Below are 22,676 nucleotides of genomic sequence, written 5' to 3' on the forward strand. Positions count from 1 at the left end.
AATCAATAGATTTGTTTTTGTTCAAAGTGGGGGAGTGGTAGACAGAGTAGTCATACCTTATTTTCGTATGTTTTCCTTTGACATACAGTGTGTGCATTCAAGTGAACCTGTATGACACAACACACAACAGTAAGATTTTTTAAATAAATGCAAGCTTCTTAATACAGTATAAATTAACTGTCTGTGCACACATGATGACATGCACAAGGCCATTCATGGAAACACACCCTCTTTTTCTGCTTCCCTCTCTCACCATCTCACATGCAAAGCTATGCTGAATATCAAAAGAAATTTGCAGGGGTACTATTTGTCTGAGAGGTTTAAATTCTGTTGTAGATTTATCAGGATATGGATGATGTAGGATCTGAGTTTATAAAGGAAAAAAAGAACGTCAGTTCTTCGCCATCATCCCAGTATACCTATGTCCAAATAGGCTAACTAACTTGTTTGGTAAGACAGGAACAGCAGAGTATCAAACAACTGTTGTAATAACACACACACCCATACTTTGACATTTAAAACTAAATATATGGTTGTAATTTAAAAACCATCATGACAGATAGGAGAGGAGTATAATATACAGGGTAAACATTTCCTGGATTTTTTTGTTTTGTCTTTATGTAAAGCACATTGAGTTGCCTTGGTATGAAATGCACTATATAAATAAAGATGCCTTGCCTTGCCTTGCCTATTGCGCACATTTTTTGCAACAGATATATGGAATTAAGTCAAGATGACATCGTCATTTTTGAAGGCTGCAGTTTGTGGTACTGTTGAACTGTATTGTGTTAAATAAGCATGTGTTTCTGTTATTAGGGGAGACTGGGGACAGTTGCAACACTTTTTACATTTTTCTCAGTTACTCGGAGACTATTTGGACTAGGCTCACCAAACTTTTATAGATTAAACATACATTTGTCAGCTAATTAGTCATACCATTTAAAAATGGTTACATATGACACATCAATCACAATATTCATTTGAATGGAAGAATTCAGACATTGCAACTGACCCCAAACGTGGGGACGGTTGCAACACGGATAAGGGACGGTTGCAACATATTAAATATACATTAAATTTCATTAATTAACTTTTGATTTTTGTCAATAAGCAAAGTATTCCTAAAATATGCATTGTCTTACAATAATACTATAGTATTATTTAGTTATTTAGTAATATTTATCAGAGAATAGTTGGAGTTTTGTTTTGTGTAGAACATAGGCCTTGAGTCAATGTGCAGAGGTACAGTGGTAATAAAACTCAATTGCTCAGTGTGAGACAAGAAGAATGGAACTATTTGCAATACAAGAAACTTTTATAAACATGTACTCTACTTTTGGATGATTTATTCACTGTATGACATCAAATAAATGTACTTTTCTCTAATTTTCAAAGGAAAATATATGTGGCTACGTCTGTCCCATAGATTAAGATACAACTACAAATTGCATATTTCATTATAGGAAGTTATCTAGAGAATTACTTTGAAATCTTAGTCTGTCATGGTTTAATATAATTGGCTGTTCTGTTCATCATGAGGGAAAAAAAAGATATATTGTGCCTATTTTATGCTAAAAATGTTTCATTTTATACATTTGCATTTGCATAGTGCTTCCATATTCAAATGGCAGTTGTTGCAACCGTCCCCACCCTGTCAGTCATGACAAAACATCATGTACTAGCTAGACACATGACACTGACACATGCTAACCATGTCATTTGATAGTCAACAAAACAGTGATTCAAACTAGGTAGGTTTGGATTCATTCATACAAAAGGTCAGGACAGTATGACAAAAATACAGCTCATGAAAAAAGCTACTGTCATACCCTTAAAACAACTTTGTCTCAGTACAAGCAGGAGCAGATGCTGAATATGTCTTTTCTATTCTTGGTGGGTAGAGGGTCTAACTGTGAATGTGCAGTGTGAGTGTCATCACTCTAGCATGTTTCTGATTGGAGAAATAAGGCTTGTTGCAACTGTCCCCAGTCTCCCCTATTAGGTCAACTAAATAACAGCAATTTGGTGTAAATTCAAACTTCACTTTAAAGAAACCTAGACTTCCTCAGATGTAATGTGAGTGTGGCTGAATGTGATGTAGTTGCTCAGTGTTTCAACTGCTGCCACAGAAATATAAAAAACTAATTTCAAAAAAATCAATCGGTCATCAATTAATATTTTTGAACTCAGAACAACATCCTCTGCCATTGATTAAAAATAAGTCATCTTAATACAGACAATTGTTTAAAAAGGATACAATATCAGCCAACCTTTTCATAATGCTCTATCTCACTGTTTTCTGTTGTCAATATTGCAACATCGTGATTAAAGAACTTAACCTTAATGTTACATTATTTATTCAAATTTTTTCAAGTGTCATCAAACTCATTATAGTGTCTTAATTACTCTGGCTGGCTGTGACTCTGGGCTTGGACCTTGAGCAAAAGAGTTCATGTGGTTGTCAGGCTCATGAATTATAAAGAGGGCTCCTTGCAGCTGTGCACTCCTGCCCTCTTGTGGTCGTGAGCATTTCTTTCAACAAAGAAAATTAGACAAGAAAATAACTTCATTGGATCTGACCATTTACCCCTACTCTTTAAGTGGACCCACACATTCAAGAACCAAGTACTCTAACAACTTCCCAACCACTGGAATCAAGTATAGGAGAGCTGCCTTGAGCTGCTGTTTGGCCATTCCAGTAAGCTTTTTGACAAAATTCATAAGAGTAACAAAGTGTGAATTTTGGGTCAATAACGCTGTGTGTCCTTACTACAAATTTCTTCAGTGGTTGGATAAAGCCATTGCCACTACACTAGTGTGAGGTGGTATGTGTGACACATGTAAAATTAGACAGAACGATTTTGTGTTGTAGATTTCAGATCAAATTCACATGTATCCAATTTTGGATTTATTTAGATTTTTCAACAGCATATTTGTGAAAGGACAGACACAGACAATCGATCCATCAATCAATCAAACAAACAAACAAACGTTTTAATAGCACTTTTCATACAATTAAAAATGCAAAACAAAGTGACAAACTAGGACAGATGTTCTCAGATGTTGAGGGATGGTTTGTTTAAGATTTTCATGACATTTATAGAGATCAGAAAAGTATAGAATGACATCGGCATCATCCTCTAACCATTAAAGTTTATCCGTCTCCCTGCAGGTGATAAAGGAAACATACCAGGGTGTCTGAAATTCTGTTTTTAAATCAGATTATTAAGAACATCTAGGATGTGTGTGGTGTTTATGACCTACCTTACTATCAAAGTCCAACACACACACACACACACACACACACACACACACACACACACACACACACACACACACACACACACACACACACCTGTGACACCTCCCTCATGCCAGTGTTCAGAGAGATGATGGTCAGATTGTGTGACTCCTGATGATAGTTAAGGTTCATAATGGAGAAGTTTGATGGAGAAACTTAAGGTGGTATGAGGGGGGATGTCATCTCTCTTGCCTTGTTAGCAAAATGACTATACACTTCATCCCTCTCATTGACCTGCCATGCCCCCTCTCTATCCCCTGGCAGCAGAGAAAGTGGGTGGTTTAATATATGTAACTCTCGGGCCGCCTGACTCATTGATCCTTTATCTGACTGGTTGTGCGAGTTACTAAAATCTATGACTGTGAACATGGCTGTGAAATATCAGTAGCTCTCTCTGTGCTGTGTATTGATAAGTCTATGATGCTGTCCTTGGTGCTGAAGTGGGAGACGGCTCTGCCTTACGCCTTTCTCCCTCAGACTGTTAAGACAGCTGTGATGTCAGATCTTTATCATGTGCCTCCACCTTTTCTGTGAGTCTGTTTTCGTTTCCTCTCCCAAAAAAGATGAACAACTTTACTCACCAATCTGCTCAGTCCCTTAGAACATCTCATGTTCAGTTATAAAGTCACATTTATCATGGGAATTTTGGCAGCTAGAGAATAAACCCCTTGTGTATTTTATCAGTTCACGGCTTGGCCAGCAGATGGCAGTACATGACTATGGCTGCGGAGCAGATTTAGAACTATTACAGAACATCTTCTGCCTGATACAGTTTTAAAGACAGAGACAAGCGACAAGCGACAAGAGAAGCGACTTAATAATCTGCAGTGATGACATTCAAAATATTCCAATAACTGTAGCGTACACGTTTTTTATTTTATTGATTGTGCCTCTTCTTTTAGGATTCATATGCAATAAGGATAATATTTTATTGGAATTTTTAATCTTGTTTTCCCTCTTGGAGCAGTGTGAAAAAAAAGGTAAACACTACAGTGAGAGCAGTAGCAACAGATCTAGATTTTACAGCAGTGGGGCACAGATACATATTCAGTGAAGGGCATTGACCTGAAGAGTCTGTAATCTAAGATACAGCACAAGCATACAGACTATGTGTAGAACATTATTCTTTAGATCAGGATATAGTGTTTTAGGAAAAAATGCCATCAGGATTTTCTATTTCTGATAAGCACTGATGCTCTGTAGACCCAGTTACAGCCCAATCCATAAACATTCTGCATCGCCCTCATGCTGGGTTTTACTGAATTTACAGGAGATGCCTCAGAGTAACAATGTCAAACTGTTGGCTGGTAGACAGAGTTAAATCTTTTATGGGTCTTCACCAGGACAGTTTCTGCAGTCCTTTTATAATGTATGGTAAGTCTTTTGTGTGGGAGGAAATCAGAGGTCAGAGGTCACCTACATAATAACCACCTAGATCTAGCAGATACTCGGTGTGCACCTCAGCAGACACTATTAACCTTGAACTCAGCAGGACATCAAGACACCACCCTGCTGTAATCTTACCGTAAACATAATTCTTATTATTGTCTCATGATTTATGAATTATTATTTTGAATTTAAAATCAGAGCCTCTCCAGTGCAGGTAAAGTTTCTCTGCTGAACTGATATTATTAATATCTTTATGTCCTGGAGTGGCCTTATCAGTCTATCAGACACTGGCCAATAATTTGCTCGTCAAGAGATCAGTCCATACGCGCGCACACACATTCACACACTTGGACGTCACAGTCATTGTTGTGTAAGGCTGCTGACGCATGACGGTTGGTTAAAGTCCATTCGATAATGTGGGACGTTTGGCAGAGGTCAGTAGCTCAGGCCTCTTCCAACCATCACTGGTCAATGTTTATAATTTAATCTCCTTACATGTTTTAATTTACTCTCTAACTTTGAAAAAAGCTTTCATGTGCATATTTTCTGCAGACACCGGATATTCGCTGCCAATGTTGAAAGATTAATCCTCATATTTCAGACTCATAGAAAATCAATGAAATGAAGCCTTCACCAGGTTTTAGGGTGTAATAAAGTTAAACTTTTATTGCAAACCGAACATGGTCACATAAATCTTAAACAATTTTACAATTTACAGTACATTTAACATGAATTGTTACATATACATATTTAAGCATACCTTAAGTCGTTTTTTGTTCAATATACATTAAAACTAGTACACATAACTCCAAATATACAAACAAACTTAAATACCATCAAACTGCATTACAGCAATATTAAAATGGAATGTTCAGTTTCGATGTAGTCAGCCCGGCTGCAGGCCGCCGTTACATTATTGTGAGGCGAATGGAAGACTATATGAGGGGGACACAGTTGGCAAGCAGAACCATACAAACACCTCTGAACGCGTTACTGTCTTTCTCACCTAGCAGCAGCAGTGCTCTCTCTTTCTCCCTCTGTCACCGTTATTGTTTTATGTGCAAATGAAGATATGAAACAGTTCCTACATCTCACGTGTTACAGAGAGAGGAGGTGTGTAAAATTTAGTGCTACATCTTTCCTCTCTGATGACTTTCAAAAATAATAATAATAATAATAATAATAATAATAATAAAAACAATGGGTGAAACTGTGACATTAAAGTTTGACACAAACAAACCCAAAGGAGGTGAGCTCTGATGGAGAGAAGAGAAAAATAAAGGCACCTTTGAGAGAAATAGAAATGTCCCCCTCTGTAACATTCAGCTTCAAATGTCTCCCTTTTCAAACACACAGAAAGGAAATGAGAAGAAACTAAAGCACCAAAATGAATGTCATCTCCGAGCTACTCAACGCAACAGCCAGGTTCCCATGGGTGGTTAGACAGAATCTCAAAAGGGAGAAGATGTTTCGCTACATAGATGAAGATGGAATTCCTTTTTCAGGGCTGGTACTAAACGGCCCAGCCTTCCTCTTTTGAGAAAAGGTGGAAGTTGGTGTATGTGTGCTTGTCAGTTGTGGCTTTAGGGTCGAAGGAGGTGAGGAGGGGGCTTTTAAGCTGCCTGAGCTATGTGCAAAGGACCTCCACTATCAGGTTTAAGATGAGCAATCGAGGGCTGAAGAGGGATCTGGTTTGTGTCGGCTGCGGAAGGTTGAAGAATTTGTGCGTTGGTAAATAATGGTAACATGGAGGATTGTAACCCCAGTAAGTCCTTTTAAACGTCAGGCATCTTCTTGTAGCAAGTCGTCTTCAATGCATTCAAGAGTTGGAGAGATTGTGGAAAGTGCACATGTATAAACTTTTGTAGATGCGGAGTTGTTGCAGAGGGTTGGTTCAAAAATATCCATCATCCTGATGGGAAACGTAGGGTGGGGTCAAGATGCAGATCCATGGACATGCCACAGTTCATGTCCTGTAAGTCTAAACTCGTGTCCATTGAATGTCCGACTTTAAATCCTATAGGTAGGAGTCCATAGAAGGGGCGTAGGAGAAGCCCACAAAGGCCTCAGCTGCCTCTTTGATGCTGGCTGTGACAAGTGCGCTGTCTGGGGAGCAGCCAATGGAGCTGGGCACCGGCTCATCTGTGAACTCTGGATCAAAGTGCCGCAGGTCATTGGGTCCTGTCTGGAGGCGGGAAGGGGAAATGGAGAAGGGAGACAACAGGGGATTAGTCTGGCTGTAGAAATACGAAGCCACAAACGTAGAGAAGCAGCACTTATTGGAGTATTAAAATGGAACATACCACGTTGGGGTTGAAGGGAGGGGTGATCTTCTTAGCATTGAGGTCATCCCAGTTGATAGGGGAGAAGAATACGTGGTTCTTGATTTCAATCTGGAAAAGACCGGAGTAACAAACAATTAAAGGATGGGCATAGGCAGAGAATATGTGTAAACAAACATATAGGAATATCTCATAAGAATAATATAATAAACACTTACAAAGTCTTCTGTGCAGCCCAGCCTCTTGGTCCGGTCCTTCTGCAGAAGGCCCTCCAGCAAGTGTCGGGCTGCGTTGGAAATGTTGGGTTTCAGCTGCAGTGGCTTGTTCAGGATGTTGTCATACATCTCCGCTGTGTTACGGCTGTAGAACGGAGGCTGAGGAGGGACAAAAGGAAATGATTAGGATCGAGGAATCCACATGACCAACACTGATTACATCACTTCAAATCACGCACAAATTCCTGAGCCAATAACAAACGGGACAAAAATGTTGCCAAATGACTGTGAATGTTACTCACCAGGCCGTAGAGCATTTCGTAGAGAACAGCTCCTAAACACCACCAGTCTACTGTCCTGTCATACGGCTGCTTGTGTAGCACCTCAGGAGCTAAATACTGTGAAGACAGGGAGAAGTGGTAAGAGTCAAATACTGAATGTTCCAGAGAACTGTCAAAACACCTGAACAGCAGGGGGTCAGCATAACTGAAGAGTTCATCCTTACCTCTGGCGTACCGCAGAAGGTCGACGTGGTCCCGTTGGGTTCGATGTTCTCTTTGCACAGGCCAAAATCTGTGAGGATGATGTGTCCCTGGGAGTCCAACAGGATGTTCTCTGGCTTCAGGTCTCTGTAGACAATGTTGAGGGAGTGGAGGTATCCCAGAGCGCTGGCGATCTCTGCAGCATAGAACCTGGCTCTGGGCTCAAGGAAGCAGCGCTCTCTCTGTAGGTGGTAGAACAACTAGAGAGAAAGAAAAAAAAAGAGGAAACAGGAGAGTAAAGGTTATTCATACATGTATATTTTTTAATCATGGTTAATCTAGAGGGAGGCTCTGAAAGACATGCACCGAGATAGGAAATGAGTACAAGAAAGCCCGATAATAAAGGGTACAGAGACAGAACGGAAACTGACTGGCAGGAAATAAAGAGGCAGGAAGGTGACGGCTTAAAAAGTTCGACAGGGGAGGACAGATGACATGAGGGCCAAATTTGGAGCGAGAGACCAGTTATGGAGAGAAAAAAATAGAGGGGAAGAAAAGAGAAAGGGGAGAAGGAGAGTAAATGTGTCCTGTTTCCTGATAAGGCCCATATTTAATCAGCAATGTCTTTGCTCGTCCAACAATCACAGGAAATTAGCTCGATTAGACACACACTGAGTCTGAATGGCGCTGCTAATTTTGGCCCCCCGAGTCTCTCCCGCTGTCCCAACCCACCCCACTATTTCCTGAGAGGTGTTTCCTTAAGTGAAAGAGAGACTAAAAAAAAAGAAGAAAAAAAAGACAGAGAACAACAGTCTCTGTTCTGCTTCTCATGACAGGATATCCCCTCCTGTCTGTCTCTGTCTCATCTTCATGTCTGATTATTCTGAATTTACAGGTTGGGGGCCTCTATCTCTCTTCCCCTTTCTCTTTCAGCTACATCCACCATCCTTTTCCTGGTTCAATCAGCTCCTTCCTTAAATAGCTCAGCTTCTCCTCTTTTATCCTCATTCTTTAAAGGCAGCAGCAGTTCAGTAAGTGACTCACCTCGCCTCCGTTGATGTAGTCCAGGATGAAATAGAGTTTGTCTGCCGTTTGGAAAGAATAGTGCAGGCCCACTAAGAACGGGTGCTTGACATTCTTTAGCAGCACATTCCTCTCTGACATGATGTGTTTCTCCTGAGTTACACAAAGAGCTTGGGTTAGACATGTTGGTGAGAACAGACTTTTTTTGTGCTATGAGTTTGTCTGAGTGTGTGTTTACTAGTTGAGCGCCTGTGTGTGTGTGTGTGTGTGTGTGTGTGTGTGTGTGTGTGTGTGTGTGTGTGTGTGTGTGTGTGAGAGAGAGTGCATTTACCTCCTTCTTCTTGAGAATGGCCTTTTTCTGTAAGACTTTGACTGCGTAGAACTGGTCATCTGTGCGGTGGCGTGCCAGCAGGACCTTCCCAAAGCTGCCTTTGCCAATCACTTTGAGGAAGTGAAAGTCGCTGGGTTTGGCTGAAGGGTTGGAAGATGGACCGAGGTTGATCTGTTGGGATGGACTGGGCTGCAGGAGGGGGACCAAGGGAGAAGAGGATGGAGAGTGTTAGGGCTATAAACCAACTCCCAAATGTATGGTAAACATAAAAGAGGAAATGAGTGCATCCCTGCATGTGTCAAGTGTAAACAGAGGAAGAAGCACACAATTCACTGTTTAATTCAAATATACTTACAGGGGGAGAGGGGTTTGCATTCATGAGTTCAGCTTCCTGAGGAGGGCTTAGGTTCAGAATAGACTGAACCTCAGGACTGAAAAAACAAAGAAACATAAAAATGAGCTCATCTAAAAGGAAAGCATGATAAAGAGCCTCATTTCAAAAATTGAATTAAGTCACATGAAGTCGCAAAGTTTCTCCAGAGGGCAAGTAACTGGCATTTCTGCTTGTGTTTTGTCCTCTGGCAAATGCAGAACAATAACATGAGTCAGATGGTACTCACTGCTTGCAGGCGTAGGAGTTTGTGGCAAGCCGCTGAATGAAGTCGTTCAGACCCATCCTCCTCTGTTTCATAAAAGCTGCAAGGCAAGGGAGAAAAAGGGAATATTTAGATTTTTAAATAAAAAGCAAAAAGTTGTACATCCAAGCAGTAAAGAATCAGCGTCAAATATCCAGTTATGACTCCGTACCGGTGACTAAAGCTACTAGTCCTCTAGATTTCGAGTAGGTCAGGACAGGCTTCTCTGTTTCTGTTTTGATCGTCATGATGTGATGAGTTGGACAGACACCGCACTCATCAGCTGGACAAAGCCAAAATACAACTAACTTGCTTTAGGCTCTTGTTTTATAACAGGCCAGGAGGAGGAGGAGGAAGAGGAGGAGGAGGAGGAGGGCGGAGCCGCCCCTTTTTTCCCACTCCCCCCTCCAACCTCCCCCTCAGTGGGCGTGAACCCCTGCAAGCATTTCACTCTGGTAAAATGGGCCATCAGAGGATGATCGATCTCGTTCTCGACCAATCAGAAGCCGTTGCGCTCCCTGCGCGTCACGGCCGCGCCTCAAGATGTGCTTGCGTCAAAAACAACAGAGGAAAAAAAGAGTCCTTTACCACAAGCCCGACTTGTACTATTTGCACATATGTTTGTGCAACACCATAGCAACTTTGCCTAATGCCCCATGTGTCACACAGTCTGAAATTGTCGCAGTATATTTCCAGCTGCAGAAACAAATCTTAGAGGATAATGACACCCAGATGTGCAGATGTCCATTAAGTAGCATAATGGTGCCACTTAATGTTCCATGGATACAGAATAAATGTGCAGTAGGTAAAACTGCTCAAGATAGTTGCTGTGACTCTACATTATTCTCCAGGCTGCTGATAAAATTTTTTTTGTCACAGACAGTCAGTGTATCCAAACTCCACAGCCTACCCCCCTCTGCAAGTAGGCTCCTGTACAAATAATCTGATAGTCTCCGAACTAGGCCTATCAGCTTAACTGTTTGGCTGTGTCTCAATTAAAACGGTCGGGAATGACGCAGGTTATACAAAAGACGAGAGGGAGAGCCTGAGCCGAGGGAGGCCAGATGCCAAGAAAAGCCGCCGGTAGTGGAAAAGTACAGAGTGAGAAACTCCAGTCCGAGTACATTCAGCTCGAGAGGGAGAGAGAGAGGGAGGGGGGAGGAAGAGAACCTCAGATCGGCAATCTGTTATGAGCTAAACCTCTCGGGGGTAAGCCCAAAACGCTTCAATGTGATGTTTAAAAAGTGAAAAATTCTGTGGGGGGAAAATGCCACCCTGCGCTGTGTTTTGGCCGCTGGCACGCAAGAGCACCAGCCGGCCTCAGTTAGGCACGGTTATGTAAGGCACCTGGTTCAAGTTTGATCAACACCCCCCAGTGGAATGAGAACGTGTAAGGTGATATCACCTGTGAAAGCCAAAAAAATATTACCCCACTATGAAATAGGACATTGTTCACCGTGACTAGAACAAGGAAGGAATCCACATTAAAAATCCCAAATGTGGCAACACTCAATGGAAAAATCACAGCTGGGAAACAGCTGTGTAATACAGTACAAGGGGGGTAAAGTGCTGATTGCAAACTTAAAATTCTATAGGAAAAACTTCACAAATAAACTATTCGCTCACAAAACACACACACGCAGCAGACTCAGTTTCCATGGGGAAACAAACAAACCTTTCAGATCTGAGGGAGTTCTCATGTCGCCTGCCTGCAGCTCCGCAAGTTCAACAAGTTGCGAACTAGAGCTGCCAAAGTTTCTCTGGCACTTTTAACAGAACAGACCCCCTATCAGCGAAGCATTTCCATAGATAACAGCATCATAAATCCAGGTCACGGGATTAAGGGGGTGAATGGATGGAGGCCCCCCACCCCCCTCCATCCCCACCCCTCCAAAAAAAAGTATGTCTGCCAGTTCTGTCTTCCCAGCCACACACACACACACACACACACAAAAACAGCCCACAGACACACAAAGTAGGTTAACAGCTATGCTTACAAAATAATCTATAAATATCACAATAGGCCGGTTACTGCACTAACACCATTAAGTCTCGCAATAACACCATTAGTTCATTAGTTTCCCATAGGAGCATTAGAATAAAGATTTCTTGGACAGATCCATCGCTGTTGCGTTCAAATACAACACAGACTACTTACACGTCAAGGTGGTCGTTTTGTCTTTCATGGGGATGCTTTAATTCCCGACTCACAACAGACGGAGAGGGTAGTACAGGTTCCTCGGCGGAGAGGTAATCGAACTACATCGCATTCTTCTTCTCGGTGAGTTTCATCAAGCAATTTTTTTTACCTCCCTGTTGAGGGCGGAGACATCCCGCCTCTATTTCCTTCCAGTTTAGTGTTTCATGCATGGTTGGATGAGTTTTTCCTCAGCGCGGGGGGGTTATGCTGCCTTCAAATGCTCCTCATGAGTTGAGCTCCTAATTTTTTTTTTAGCCACTGGAAATATTGCATTTGAAGTTTTATTTCAAATATTAAAACAACAACAAAACTTAATGATACGTTTGTTTGTGTATTTTTCTGCAGCCATACCTCCCTCCCCCTTGCAGGACAGTGTAAGCACATGAAACTGAATGAATTATAGCCTTAATATTAGTTGTAGACTATGTGCCTCTAACTTTAAAAAAAATTATATATTTATTTATTTATTTATCTCAAATGCTGTTCATGCACAAGACAACAGTGCCACAATATCATACTGGACTAATATAAATGTCTTGCACCTGTAAATGTGGTTTGCCTGTGCAAAAACTCAGGTTGCCAAATTTTTTTTACATATCATTTCATGTTCATTAGAGCAAAAAAAAAGAAAACAGAGCGATAGATATCTATCGCTTTTTTTTTAACACCACAGCAGGGGCCATTCACCCACTGTGCTGCTGGGAATGAAAAGGTTTATAGAGTTCACAGTCGGCAGCCACCAATAAGTTATAGGGTCATATAAACCCAGCCTCTCAATGGAATGTTCTCTTGACTATTTTGAGCAGACATGATTTAAAAAAAAAAAAAAGTGTTTTTTGATTCATTTTAGTCACAATCTGCTTCTGTATTGTTGTTTGTGTTTTTTATTAACATTTTCATTATGTATTTTTTCTATTTTGAAAACATTATCTCCTGTGTTGGCTTGGATTGGAATGGGTGCTCAGTGTTTTTAGGTGCAATATATTTTGTAAACCTATTATTATTCTGGATAGTTTCATTCATTTTTAGTAATACCTTGATTCCACTTGCACAATCGTACCCATTCACCCTAAAAGCTGAGCAGCTGCCCAGTACAACCAGTGACCGCCAAGCAGGAGGAGGAGCAAATTAAAGGGGGGGGGGGGTTGTCTTGAGGAAGCTTACCTCAGCAGAGGTAATAATGGTGCAGTTGCTGCTTCCTCACTTTCCATAGTCAGATTCACCCTGTCTGTCTAATTCACTTCAAACCAGCAATCACAAATTCAAAGGTAATCGAGGTCAAGCGCGTTAAATGTTGGCTATGTTTTAGTGCGACAGCTACTCCGTGTGTAATCGTTATTAGACTGTGGAAATGCAGAGACAAAGACAAAGACAGCAGCGATTTAAAGGGATAGTTCAACATTTTGGCAAATTGGCCCATTGCCATAATCGCTATAGTCATAGCAGTAGGTTCATTACCTTTAATTGTAGGTGTAAGCTATTTTCAGTACGGCGGAGCGCAGCAGCTGGCTGCTCAGAGCTACGCTATGGAGGCTAACGGAATTTCTTGGTTTCCCTCATCAAACTCATCAAATTCAACATCCCAAAACTCCACAGCGCTTTTGTAGACAAGTTGTGAGCTGCACAACCACCACGCTATGAGATAATGACGGAACGATACGAAACGGAGCCGTTTTCGAGGTAAATTCATACAAAACCGCTGATGCGTGTTGCGTTCAGGGACAGTTTTTCAGCAAGCAGTCTCCGTATTTACCCTGTATTTACCTCGAAAACGGCTCCGTTTCGTATCGTTCCGTCATTATCTCATAGCGTGGTGGTTGTGCAGGTCACAACTTGTCTACAAAAGCGCTGTGGAGTTTTGGGATGTTGAATTTGATGAGTTTGATGAGGGAAACCAAGAAATTCCGTTAGCCTCCATAGCGTAGCTCTGAGCAGCCAGCTGCTGCGCTCCGCCGTACTGAAAATAGCTTACACCTACAATTAAAGGTAATGAACCTACTGCTATGACTATAGCGATTATGGCAATGGGCCAATTTGCCAAAATGTTGAACTATCCCTTTAAGCTTATCCACAAATTATATGGAGTCAGGGAGATGGCTGTGTGTGTGTGTATTCTTTTGTTCCTGACCCCCCGGCTTCTGTTGGAGAAAATCATTGTGTGGCTGCATGTATGACTTTGCAGTTTTTAAATATAGCATCCACTTTTCACTGCTGTCTCTGTGTCTCCCTTAACTCAGGTCAGATCTATTATTAATCTGTCTCCCACAGCCACCTGATGCATGTACACACACACACACACATGCACACACACAGAGCTAGAGGGCAAAACAAACTTTGCAGGGAGACTGACAGAACATGCACACACACAAGTTCCCTCAAGGTGTCCAACACGCCCCCTTCCTCACCGAAATGCCAAGAACTTATTTAGAAAAAGAGATTTCTCCTTGAGGAAGCGCAGGTTGCAGTGATACAGTGCCATCCCTCAGTGTGCATTTATCATCAACTGTATCTCACTGTCGACACCGCAGAAGCAGTCCACGTGGGACACAAACAGACATCTGTTATTAGCACTTGAGAGCATCACAAGCGAAACCTTGCACGTCACACGGTGTCTCCTCAAAAGAGAGCGGAAAGGACGTAAGGAAAATGTGAATTAGTGCAAAACAGTGTTGACCTTGAAAAATTAAGCTTAAAGAGACAAAAAAAAAACAAATTGTGGATAAAACTTAAAGATAAAAGTTGTTACGTTACCTCCAAAGGAGTGTAAGCAATGTTCTTGTGCCTGCATCTGTGGTCATAGCCCAGAGTTGAATGAAATGAGAGAGAGGTGTTGAGAGAAGATCAGGAGAGAGGAGGAAAGAGAGAGAGGAGGAAAGAGAGAGAGAGAGAGAGAGAGAGAGAGAGAGAGAGAGAGAGAGAGAGAGAGAGAGCAATACCAACAAAAGCTGCACACAGTGTTTTTCCTCTCTGGCCTTCTTCCCCTTCTGAATTTACAGGCTGCTCGAGGCTCGGACCACGAACAAGAGGAGGTTCCACAATACTCAAGCTGTGTGTTTATTGCCTATGTCTGTGTGTGTGTGTGTGAGAGAGAGAGAGAGAGACACTTGTACATTATGTAACCCTCTTGTGGCACTGTCATCTTTGCCAAAGCCCAAATTGGCTCAGACACACACACACACACACACACACACACACACACACACACACACACAAAGGCAGACACACACACCCCGGGGGTTAGTTCATGAAAGGACAGGAAGGGTTTCACTGCAGCATCAGAAGGGTTGAGGTGCAGGATATTAACGTTGTAGTATAAAACACAAAACACGCACACGCGCTCCCCTCAGCCCACCCACCGACAACAGCGTACCCATACATACACAAAGACCAGCACATGCCCATATTCACGCGGTCTCCGGCAGAGGACATCCATCCATTAAGTCCGCTCATGTCTGTCATCACTCTCCCTTCCCTCCATCCTTGTAGTGTCCGTTTGTCTGTGCCGGGGATGATGAGTGTGTTTGTGGCTATAGTTGATCTGGTGATGAATGTGAATGAGCCTCGGTGGTGAGGAACCAAATGACACTGTTACATAAAGGCCTCGGCTATTCAGAGAGGACAGCCAGGCTTTTATTTTGCCAGTGGATATGGTGAAGGGTCAGTGTGCCAGTGTGGCCTGCTTGGCTATATCCAAAAAAGTAGCCTCCTTATCCATTCATCTACCTCCACTGACGGTCATGTGACCGCCATTTGCTCAAGCTTAGTTCATTGAGGAAATTATAAGGCACTCACAAACCCATAAAACAAAGCATTAGAGTGTGTTTCAGTCTTTTTTTGGTGGGGGGGGGTGCATTTAATGTGTCTATTATTAGACTTTGCAAGGACAGGACGTTATGGTGCATCCTGAGCTTTTAGTAGCTTTTTATTTGAGATTGAGGATTTAGGTTTCGGATTAAGGTTAGAATTATGAATGTGATGGTCAAAGGTAGGTTTAAGGAACACAGAGTGCATTATGTCCTTTGCTGTACACCCAAATCCATCTCTTAAAGCACTTTGCTGAAATTTTTCAGGGTATGATGGGAACATGGTCAAAAAAATCCTCTTTAAGCTGTCAAATATCTCCGGTTTGGGAGTGCCTTTATGAATTGCATGCTCGTCCTGGTGATGTATTGTATGCGCATGTGTATTTGCATGTGCCTGCCTGTGCTGTGTGTAGGTGTGTTTGTCTGTAAAGGGCAGGTGAGTGATGTGTCATAAATAGTGTGAGAAAAGTGTAAATAACAGCCTTAGAAAAGGGCCTGTTGATAGTATTTCATGTCACTGAGAACAAGGGAGTAAAGAACACACACACAAACACGCAGGCTTAGTAATCACACGTTATATAAACCTGTTGGCATTTCAATGCACAAAAACCCTGTGTAAATGCTGATTAGTTGTACTGCAGCGAGTTGATGAACATACTAATTTGGTTTAATAAGGGTGTCCTGAGCAGATGCTTTGTTACATAAGACAATCTGTACTTTTTTTAAAAGACGCACACAAGGCAGCTTTCACAAAGATATTTTAAAGTCTTGGGCCAGTCTTCACTTTGCCCTCAGATTGGCCTGTTCCAAGTTAAACAGTATCCCAAAAATAAATCCGACTCAGCCCTTTCGGCCTAACAAGTTAACTGCTTGACCTACACTTTCAACTAAGCAATATCTCCATGGTAACAATCAATACATGTGCTGCCAGTGGCATCAAATGACAAAATAAGTAAATAAAAGTAAAGAACAACGTCATGGAGTGAACAATGAGAACTGAAAGAGTTTTTAGAGATGGCAGTGGCACCTTGGATATAACCATTGTTAGTTTGCTCTTGCCCAAGGAAACTATTTTGCAGTGGAAGTCCTGCAACCATTAGAAGCCACTGAATCTCAGCTCTGTTGCAGGAGATTTTTATTCTGCAACAAATGCCCTTATTACTCTTTAGTTCATTCAAAATGTTTGAGGTTTTCCTCTGGACTGAAAGACATGAGTGGCTGGACATGTCAGTCATGTTTCTACAATAAATCATTGCAGATGCTACTTAAGAGAGTGAGAGAGTAGAAACTTCAGTACAACTGATGGATTTAGATGTCTATGTGAAGTCTGGTGACTTGGAACTGAACCATAATCAAGGTCTATCTTTGGTTTGTTGTTTGTTCTTCCTACAACCTATGATAATTATTATGAGATCTATAATTGCCCTTTGCTGCTCTTCACACCACTCACATCACATCACTACATCACTGGAAGTGGCTGTGATGTGTGACACCCTTCAAACCTAAAAAGTGCTTCTGTAGTAACTAATTGCTGAACTTGGAACAACAGGGTGTAGCAGCATCTTGGCCGAGGCCACAGGAACCGCTTGTCACCAGCTCGGCTAATTGCTTGGATTTCTCTCGGAAAACTCCCATAATTAACAGCCAGACTACTCCCAGTGAAAAACATTTTCATCAAAATCAGGCTCTTGTCACATTTCTTTCTTGGAAATGTTCCCATAGACAGCAGGTACCTGCAGCACTGCCACTAACACATCAGCACTTTGACTATTTCCACTTAGTGTCTCTTTATATTTGCACTTCACATATAAGTAGTTACTTTACAGATAAATAATTTACACATTAGCCTATAATTACCACTGTGTAATTCTTAAAGTATAGAAACAATAACAGTATCTAAAAGTTAAAGCTGGCCATACCTTGGCCAATTAAACCAACATCATCAATACTGAAATGCCAAAAAAAAAAGTTAGTTTGTTCCTAAAAAATGAGGTCACACACGCACACAAGGAGCTCATGTCTGCAAGATTCTCACCAGAGTTAAAAGTACAAATATAAAAGGGAAGACTGTCGATAGGCTTTCTGCCAAAATGTCACACGCGTACATACTGTGCCCTTTGGATTGGACTGTGATGTGTGGCAGAATGATGGAAAATTAAAGTACAGTCACTTACAGTTATGTCGGCTATAAAGAGATTATGGACTACTGCCCAGTGGTACACAGGTGAGAAAGAATCATACAGTAGTTCATGTTAGTGCTTGCAGATGAGCTGTAAACAGAAAAGGTCACTGTGTCGTGTGTATGATGATCGGCCCTTTGTATTGTGCCTGTAACTACTGTTTTGCCAGTTTCCACAAAGCAACAAATAGTAATCTGGGTTTATGGACAACAGTAATTATCCTGTTTAGAGGTTGGATTAGAGGGGCCAAGTGGTGAGGTAAGGTAACATGGCTGAATCTTTTTTGCTTCCACAGCCGTCAGGTCTGGATAGCAAGACAAACAAGAGGAAAACAGACAGAGAATGAATGGTAGGAGACCATTTTGGATTGATGGTGAAAATAAACTAAACTGCAGATAATAAAGAGAAATGAGCCGCCAGTGACTGAGGGAGTTGCTGGAGAAAGATAAAAGAGGACGGAGAGCTTGTGCAGCGGAGGCACGGTGTGAGAGATGGATGGAAAAAAGGGAGAGACGGGAGGAAGAGGAGGAATACAAAACAACAGGATTAGTTGGTGGTGACTTACTGTTGTCGCCAGGGCAACAGTAGCTGTCTGGGTCTGACTCATTGTGGTAGTACAGGTCCATCGCCTGGAAGAGAAATATGGCATTGCTTAGTAAAAACAACTCAAACTCAAACCACAAAAGTAAATTTAAAAAAAATGGACAGACTTTGGCGATCTACAGTATACAGATATTTATGACTGCTGGTAGAAAACAAAACAAAATACTCACAACACTGTATTTAAACATACATAAATCACAGACTGATGCATCTATGTCTTACTATGCATCCAACCTTGAAAATCCAGTTTAGTTTTCTTGTTTTTAATCAGGTGAATAGTGACAGTGGTTGCACATCTTGTGTAACAGCTCAGCCCTCAGGCTTATAACATCCTTTCAAATGCCCAGATAAAAATAAAAAAAAATAGCTAAATAAAGGCAGGGTAAGCTACAATCTAGACCAGTGTTTCCCAACTTGACGTTTGGAAACTGAAGCTACTGAAGACAAATCTGAGAGGTCACTATGTGATTAACAGCTGAGAAGAGAAGACAATATTCTAGTTTCTTCTAATCATTGTTTTTGCTCTTTTGAACAGTTTCACACCGATTAGTTCAGGAAGCTCTGACGCCGAGTTGGGCCTCCAGTCCACAAGGTTTTGGCGCACGGTGACATCACGTGCCGTGACCTTTTGGAAACAGCAGCATCCTAAATCAGCTTTTCCAAAACCACAGGTTCCTGACCCAGTTTCAGTTGGTTTCCCACGTGATGTGTTTTAATGAGTTTCCAGGGTGAGACTGCATTAAATCATTTAGGGAAGTGGTGAGAAAACTCTGCTCTATAACATGATGATGCTTGTGCTTTCTAAATGACTTGATGCTAGTTGGACCTTCATCAGTAATTGGGCCAAGGATAAAACAGGGCATCATTAGGAGGCTTCATTACCTCCTAATACTCATAGTATACCAATAAAGTGTATTTATGTGTTCCTCATTGTGTGAACCCTTATTCTGAAAAGTAATGAGAAATCATTGGTATAAATTAATTGAAGTGGACTGAAATATCTGATAATATTAATTGCAAGTGCAAATAAGAATCTAAAAACTGTAGAGTAGTTAGGTAGAAATATCTTACATGTTTAGAGCTGATGTTTGACTTGCCCCATTTCATTATAAAACTTGCTCTACATATGGTTAAATGTCTCAGAAATATGCAAGTAAACACACGCGAATTGCGCACACGTCTTATGAGCAGCTGCTTATGTCTGTCCCACTTTAACCCTCTGCATACAGTAACAGTATAATTGGCAGCTGTCATCGCACAAGCAGCATTCGCATCTCAGGACATTCCCATGAAAGTTGCGCTGTCGTGTCAGATATGCCTTTTTCGAGACGCCCGCTGTCAGTCAGCAACTTTTCAAAGTGTCTGTCTTAAATACAGTCTTAGCCTAGTTTGCTATTCCACGCGGCGGCTCTGAAAACTTATTGGAGCTCTCAGTGTTCTCCCATGGGTGTTTTCTGAGAACAAAACAAGCTGAGGCATGTGTGTGTTTGCATATGTGTGTGCGGTGTGTGTGAGTCGTTTCAATCTCATCAGTTTGTTTAGTCACTCACTGCCTCCAACAGCCTGCCTATCATGCTGGTCATTTCATCTCTGTGTGTAAGTCTTAAAATAGCTGACAGAGGCCTCATCTATCAAATCTGTTCCTCTGAGATTCACTAATAGATTCATATGTAACTTGCTCTTCATATCCCTTCATACTATAAAGATTTATCCACAGTCAAAATCTCTTTATCACTCATACCCCTTTGTCCTTTCCCTCCTTCTGCCTCACTTCGGTCATGTCCTCCCTCTCCCTTACCTCAGGTTGTTTATTGATTCAGTAAAGAGATCCGATGGAGTAGCATCCATAGTGATGGTGAATCTAGGCTTTCTGTTCATTAATATTTCATGGTGAATTTATTTTTCCAACACAAGGCAGAAAGTTTGGGTTGTTCCAGCAGAGGCAAAGAGAGACAGATGGGGGCGGGGGGTTGGGTTTCTTTGTAAGGGTCAAGGAGAGGTGTAGGCTTGTATGGCTTGAGTGTGAATCATACGTTAAAACTCATTAACAGTAAAATATTAAAATATTTCAATTTGTACATTCAAAGAAATAGGTATATTTTTTGGGATGTTTCCCTTGGTTTGAGCCTATTAAAATGTGCAAAAGAAATAAAAGAAAGAGATGCAAGTAGACATCATATTTTATTTATACCAATGTGGAAAATCTTGTTTGGTTTTTTCTTTTGCCAAACTGTAGGTGAAAATGATTTGCGCATTGAGCGACATTCTATGAAATCATCAGCATCTAACGAGTCAGCATCTTACTTTAATTTTTTTGTCATCTGCTAACTGATGTTATGTAATTAAAGGAGTTATTGTGTTTTATTTTTGCAACATAGCCAGTGTTAACTTTATAGTTTTGCCAAAAGCTTGTGCCATTGCTGTATTTACAATAGTAGAGGTTATAACATGCCTCCTGAGCAGATCTGCTTCTTCATGGCAGACCAGATGCTACAGTGACTCGGTATCGGAAAACTGAAGGGACGGACCGACCACGCCAGATTTAGCTGGTTAGCATGTTGCTTGTTCTTGGTGTGTAAAGGAAATATGTTTTATACTGAATTCAGAATTTATACTGGTAAATGAATATCTTCTAATGCTAATGTTGGCTATGTAGCATTAGCAAGACTTACAAATAACTCCTTTAACCTTTTGCTGTAGGTTGCTTACCTCACATAACCCAGAAAATAACATCTGCTATTTAATATAACTCAATGTTATAATGGATGTTTACAGTCCATAATTTCTCTAGAGATTTCCTGAACTAACCTCATGAAGGACACCTGGAAGTCCCCCTGCTTTGTGAACCACTGATTACTGTGATAAATGAGTGTTTGCTACCTGTAATTTAATTAGCTGCACACAGAATGAACTTGCCTGTGTGCGTTGGCGTGGCTGCCAGATATCCTCCAGGGTGTAGCTTATGTAGGGTCCACTACAGATGGAGCACTCCAGCATGACTGGGCTGGCCTGGAGGGGCGACGCGTGGACCCCCCAGGACTGACAACCTCCCAGGTGGACATCTGACTCTGCTTCTTTCTGCTTGCCTGTACTGTCGCCGTGATGGCGAGCCAGCATCTTCCACTTTCTGACCTGCAACAATAAGATTGATTGGGTTTTTTTCATTAAATTGGTTAAAACCAAATGAATGGAATAAATGAATCCATATGAGAAAAGGTCACATGATTATTATCTAAACAGACTAATATAAGCACACAAGTGTAAACCACAGTGCATCATACTTCCAATGCAAACCCTAGGTGGGAGTTTATACAGAATTTAACCTTATCAACATTAACCATCTACTTAAAAACAGCACTGATCTGATTTCAGCTTAGTGTTGTTGGTGGTTTAGACTTATTTAGATAATCTTCCTCCTACATCTTGTCAAAACTTGTCTCAAAGTTGATAACAGGTCTGTTTAGTTCATAAAATGGTGGTTCACATGTTTAACAAAGTCCTTAGCCTCATTCCTGAACTCTTACATATACATGAATCACTTATATACTAATCAAGAGACACATTCTTGAACTTTTTTTTTTTTAAATTATACTTATACTATTCATTTTTTCCTTTATAGTGAGATAAACTTTGAGCAAATACATTAGGCCACACGGGCCACGTAGGGCATAGAAGTAATATATACATTATAAATATACAACAGTGGTAGAGGAAGCAAATACTGTAGGTATTGTAAGCCCTGGGTCAAGGCTAACACTGTTGTAAAGGTCAAATGTAATATAAAGCATGTATCAAGAGTGAGATCAGCTATAACATGACTGCAGCTACAGGACTCCATGAGTAAAATATCTGAGACTTGTGTCTGCATTGCACAGGAGGCAGTGAGTGAGTCAGGCTTAGCCTTTGCAGTAATCCCTTCTCATGTGACAGCAGAAAATTGACACACTTTACTGAGTAGAATTTTCATCACAAACTCCTATCCTTATAGTCTTTCAGCATGTGACTTACATCACAAGCAGAAAACACAAAAACACGTTAAGCACACACACATTCACACAGAAGGCGTGAGAGAGAAATACTAGATGCATGATGTGACAATGGAAGGTAAGGTCAAGGTGCACATAGTTCTTGAGGGAAGTGAGTTGCACAGATGGATGTGTTAGTGACCCAGAATGGCTGTTACGTAAGGTAAATGGTGTCCTTGGCACAGAGAGCGGACGGGTTCAGTGACT

At 41.3% G+C, this 22,676-nt stretch overlaps 1 protein-coding gene across 3 annotated transcripts in view; it reads right to left on the minus strand.

Moving 5' to 3' along the window:
- Window positions 1–5,328: 5,328 nt before the first annotated feature.
- The window catches only part of sgk1 (serum/glucocorticoid regulated kinase 1), a 35,696-nt gene continuing 18,348 nt past the window's right edge, over window positions 5,329–22,676 (minus strand). The window contains exons 4-14 of one of the 3 annotated variants that reach the window (XM_085770822.1): window positions 21,361–21,576; window positions 18,407–18,470; window positions 9,644–9,719; window positions 9,379–9,454; window positions 9,024–9,212; window positions 8,714–8,845; window positions 7,693–7,929; window positions 7,490–7,585; window positions 7,191–7,346; window positions 6,994–7,083; window positions 5,329–6,875 (exon numbers count right to left, since the gene is read on the minus strand). In XM_085770822.1, coding sequence (XP_085626948.1) covers window positions 6,708–6,875; window positions 6,994–7,083; window positions 7,191–7,346; window positions 7,490–7,585; window positions 7,693–7,929; window positions 8,714–8,845; window positions 9,024–9,212; window positions 9,379–9,454; window positions 9,644–9,719; window positions 18,407–18,470; window positions 21,361–21,576 — 1,500 coding nt within the window. In that variant the 3' untranslated portion in view covers window positions 5,329–6,707. Of the gene's footprint in view, window positions 6,876–6,993; window positions 7,084–7,190; window positions 7,347–7,489; window positions 7,586–7,692; window positions 7,930–8,713; window positions 8,846–9,023; window positions 9,213–9,378; window positions 9,455–9,643; window positions 9,720–9,830; window positions 9,961–11,816; window positions 11,922–18,406; window positions 18,471–21,360; window positions 21,577–22,676 lie in introns of those variants that run through there. The other 2 variants (XM_085770824.1, XM_085770823.1) reach the window with 2 other exon arrangements.

Source organism: Trachurus japonicus, chromosome 24 (assembly GCF_045865225.1).
Source record: "Trachurus japonicus isolate A0001 chromosome 24, Traja_1.0".
NCBI classification, from domain to species: Eukaryota; Metazoa; Chordata; class Actinopteri; order Carangiformes; family Carangidae; genus Trachurus; species Trachurus japonicus.